The sequence below is a fragment of the Zingiber officinale genome, chromosome 10A (genome assembly GCF_018446385.1).
Source record: "Zingiber officinale cultivar Zhangliang chromosome 10A, Zo_v1.1, whole genome shotgun sequence".
Lineage (NCBI taxonomy): Eukaryota > Viridiplantae > Streptophyta > Magnoliopsida > Zingiberales > Zingiberaceae > Zingiber > Zingiber officinale.
Window position 1 is genome coordinate 76,877,451 of NC_056004.1, and position 4,798 is coordinate 76,882,248.

General features: G+C 48.7%; 1 protein-coding gene across 1 annotated transcript; it reads right to left on the bottom strand.

Moving 5' to 3' along the window:
• Positions 1-2,296: 2,296 nt before the first annotated feature.
• LOC122028176 (RING-H2 finger protein ATL43-like) lies at positions 2,297-4,095 on the bottom strand. The gene has a single exon (XM_042587206.1). It carries the CDS (start codon positions 4,059-4,061, stop codon positions 2,796-2,798), a length of 1,266 nt encoding a protein of 421 aa, XP_042443140.1. The 5' UTR covers positions 4,062-4,095; the 3' UTR covers positions 2,297-2,795.
• Between the last annotated feature and the right edge of the window lie 703 nt (positions 4,096-4,798).

The following is a 4,798-nucleotide window of genomic DNA, read 5'->3' on the forward strand; positions in this document are numbered from 1 at the left end:
ACCTTCCAATTTTAATTATTTGCATCATAGAGTCAGTATAACAAACATAATATATAAATCTAAATAGTGACAGACTTACACCTATGCGGTCTTAACTTTTGGATTTCTAGTGAAATCTTATGTTCGACCGACGCCTACTATTTCCTTCAAGGGAATGCATACTTATCCACTCATTTGAGGAGAATTTATCTAATTTACCGAACATCCGATCCTCAAGATCTATTTGGACTTCCTGCTTAACATCCGATCCTTGGGTTCCTCTCGATGTCTTGTCCTCACTTACTCATGGACCTATTAGATGCTCGATCCACTAACCCGTCTAGACTTCTCACCTGGTATCCTTAATTTGCCAGACTTTTGCCTAGTAACCGATCTAGCTGGCCTACTAGAGTTTTCACTTAGTATCCAGTTATCTTAATCTACTAGAATTTTTTTGGTTGAGCTACTTACATACTTAGTTAATCTTGTTAGTTCATAACAAAGTTTAATTTTGAGTCTTTGTCATTATCAAAATTAAATTTAATTTTCTAGTGCTTCCTGCACTAATAGAAAATTTTCCAGTGGAAGGCCAACAAAACTTACGCTGACCATGGCCAACCATCTTACCTTTATAAACACCATGAAATGAATATGCCAACCCATCTCACAATAAGACAAGAAATAAAATGACAAAAAAGAACCTATCGACAATATGTACATGAATAAAATTGTACAAAACACCCATCAACACGTCGTTCTACAACATAAGCATCTGCAATACACAGTAAAACAAGGAACAAATAGTGAGATCCATAACATAATAGTTAGGGAATAGAGGTGAAACAAGCATCTCCAAACCTTAATACGTTGTTTTGGTGTTCTTTTTCAGTGTGTAGATGGAAAGTTTTTTAATTGTTTGAAATCCAATAGGAAGCAAATGGTTAGAGAATGCAGCATCAACTACTTTTATAACATGTGTAAAATTCAACATTAAGAGAGTAATTAAGCAAATGGTGATCCTATGTATCAATTTCTTGCATTGTTCAAGGCCTTTTGGCATGGCAAATTTCAAAGTTATGCATTTCTAGAAATCTCACATTGATTATAATTCTCTAGTACCCTAGATGATGGTCCTTGCCACGTGGCTTGGCTCCATGCAATTAGACCCCGTGCACAAGGCATCAGCCCTACCGCCGACTTCGCTTGACAGTCAGAGCACCCGCCTTAGCTTTCAGAGTGCTCGGCAATGCGAGCATCTTCCTTAGCTTTTATAGTGTTTGATGGCACAAATACTCTCCTTGCTCTCTAAAGTGCTCGGTAGTTTAAGCACTCTCTTCAATTTTCAGAGTGCTCAACAGCCCGAGCACCTCCCTTAGCTTGCAGAGTGTTTAGTAGCTCGAGTACCCTCCTTAGCCTTCAAAGTGCTCTGCAGTCTGAGCGCTTGCCTCAACTTCCAGAGTATTGGGTACTTGCCTCAGCTTCTAGAGTTCTTAGCAACTCGAGGACCCTCAGTTTTCGAAGTGTTCGACAGCCCGTGAGCCTCGACTCAGCATCCCGAGCTCACAATGCTCGCTCTATGACTGCCTTAAACCCTCTCTAGCCTCCCATAAGCCACCAACCATCTTTAGGCATAATTTTGACAAGAGCAATACTGCCCCTTGGACTAGAAGAAACAGGATCATAATTTGACAAACACTCTATCAGATGGAGCCCTGATAACATACGACTAACATAGATAGATCATAATTAAGTAAATACTAGACACAACAAGATACGATCGCTCGTACAATTTGGAGGACAATTTATATATATGCATTCTTTTTTCTCTCTAGTTTGATTATTGGATTGACTTTAGTATAAAGAATCTTGTCGGACGTGCCCTATGATTAAGGCAAAGTTGATATCACAAATAGATAAATTATGAAAAACATTTTACTGATCTAATGCCTATGATGAACATAGAGTTGTTCTTTAAAAGCAAGCTAGCTTTCTTCTTTTACATCCTCTTGTCGATCTTCCATAATTATGCATCTTCTCACTAACTCGCGGCAGCTATAGGATAGGATAGGATAGCCCCTACATTTCCACTACACCTCCGATGGAGGAACATCCAAAAACAGGAGGGCATTTATGTCTTTCCGATAGGAACCCAGCTCGTGGGGTAAATTTCTAAACGAAAGCGTAGGGCTGAACATTTTGCATTACCAAGGCTCGATTAGGTAACTGCTAGTATTCACTTTCGTCCGTTGCCTGTAGCCAGTCACGTGGCCACCATCATCCGTTCGCAACATAACATGGGACTCGCATGTCCAAATCAAGGAACGAATCCAGCCAAATTTATTTATTTATTTTTCCCTTCGTAAATGTGTCGCTTTTTTAATTTTTAATTTTTAATTTTTTAAAATTGAAAACTAATCTCCCGTGTTAAAACGGTAAAAAAATAAATGGAATGAGGGGAAGGCCACGTTGCCCGTGCGGCAGCCGTCGGATGGACGAACGTGTCGGATGAGAGGACGCGCCCGTCACGATGGCCTCGTGAGCTCCCCCGGGCATACATGCGATGCGTCGTTGCGAGCGAGGAGGCTGCCGCTTCTGCTGCTGCGGTGTCAGACGATGCGCGAGTCCCGATGATGCCAGCGAGGTGACTCTCTCCTTAAAAACGTTGCAGCAATTTGATGCGTGGCTCACGTGACCATCGCTTGCTCTTTCCTTGGGTTCTACTTCGCCTACGCTTCGCCTGGCCACACAAAATCTGTAATCTTCGGGGCATTATGGTGGATCAAGGCGACGGAGGAGGCGGGGGCATTTTCGACATTTCATACAGCAGTTTCGGGTCCTTCGCCATCGTTCCCGCTCTCTCGCCGCTCCGTCCACCGCGACGCTTTTGCCACCCGCACCCCCGCGAACCCTAGCCACCGCCTCAGCGTCCGTTCCTCGTCGGCCTCCGTCCTCGCCGTGCCTCGCCCCGCCAGCGAACCTTCCCTGCCACTCGACATCCTGCGGACCCTGGAAATCTCTGACGCGCATCTGGAGCTAGTTGTCGCGGGGTGCGCCGAGGACGAGAGGGCGCGTGCCGCCTTCGAGGCCGAGAACCTCCCACTATCCGTGATGATCATCTCCCTACGGAGGAAGAGTAGATCCGTCGGGCGGAGGTCGCTCCATCGGTCAAGATAGCGGTCCAGGTCCGAAACCACGATCCGGTGGCTATGCCTCCGCTCGAACGCTTCCCTGTCCTCCACTGTCTCCGTCGGCAGGAGCGAGTCCTTGCGAACCTTGGGCATCGCGGCGCTTGCCGTCGAAGCGGCCGCTGGGGCTTGGGCGGGAACATCCAGCGATCGCCTCCATCTCCACGGGGCGGGCTCGTTGCGGTGGACGACTATCTGGAGCGGATCGCTCGACCGTTCCCCGGCGGATGAGTGCCGCCCGGAGATCCTACGGCCGGAAGGATTCTGCGGCGCCGCAAGAGTCGCGTTACCACCACCCTTCCCCTCCACTTTCTCGCCCACCCCTCCGCGCGGATCTGGCTCTAGCGGCCCCGTGCGGGGAACGAGGAGGACGTCCTCCGGGTCGACACGGACGCGGCAGAGAGGACAGGTGGAGTGGGCATCCAGCCACGTATCGACGCATTCGACATGGAAACCATGTCGACATTTGGGTAGAAGCCGGAGCGCTTCCGCCGGCTCGAACCGGCTGAGGCACACTGCACACTCCAACCCCGCCTTCTGCCCCCGCAGCGCCCCGAACCGGAAGACTGGGAGCGACTCCACCACCGCCCGCTCGACGCCGGAATGGCGGCGCTCGGAAGCAGAGGAAGACGGGAACCCGCCGGCAGTCCCTCCGCGGCTAGCTCCGTAGGTGGCGGCGCTGCGTTTGCAGTGCCGGGCGTAGAGGAGGAGGAGGAAGGTCAGTGAGAAGATGATGGTCAGGACGCCAACGATGACAGCTATGCCGGGGCGGAATGGCGCGACGGGGGAGGAGCGAGCGGAGGGGAAGGGGCTCGGAGCGGCGCTAGCGTCGGTGTCTTCGTCGGAAAAGAGGAGGCGGGGGAGGAGGCTCAATTCGCGGTGGCGGTGGATCAACATGTTGTACTGCCTTAGCACGGTGGAGGAAGTAAGGTGAGGAAGGGGGTTATATTAAGGTCGGTGACGGGACTCCGTCGGTGAGCGATGGCGGAAGCGGAAGGCGACAAAGGCATCGGCTTAACCGAATGGGCCCGTCGCCCGCTCTTTAAATGGAGATGTTGTCCGTCTTCGGTGAGATTAGGCGGCCTGTGCATCGCAATTCACCAGGCCGCTTGACATTGTAATCATACAATGGGAATCACTAGGAAGGCGGTGAGCGGCACCGCTGATGTCGGGAAACCTCCTCCTGAAAGGGGAGCAGGGGCTTCCGCAGACACTATCCCTGTTTCGAGCTGTTCCGAGCATTTAAACGGATTGAAGCATTTAATTGGACAGAGCCACATCGAGTCCGCTCCGGTCTAATTAAATTAGTAGCTAAATACCCAGTTCAGATGGCCGTTCGGCGGTTCCACCCCTGCGGCTATGTTGGTTCAGATCCGAAAAAAAGAGGGAAGTATTTCTGAATCATCACTAATTTTCAAAAACTTTTAAATAACACAATGCCCTTTCTGAAATTTTCACTGTGCAATTTGGATCTTTCAAAATTTAAAAAGCCATTCTTTTTGCCAATATTTTAGGTTCAGCCAATTAACCATAAAATGTAGTGAAAACAAATAAGATGGAAAAATTAAATGTTAATGCTTTGATATAAGAAATCTCTCGTAAGTTATATTTTGTCTTTGACCTTCTTGTGGTAA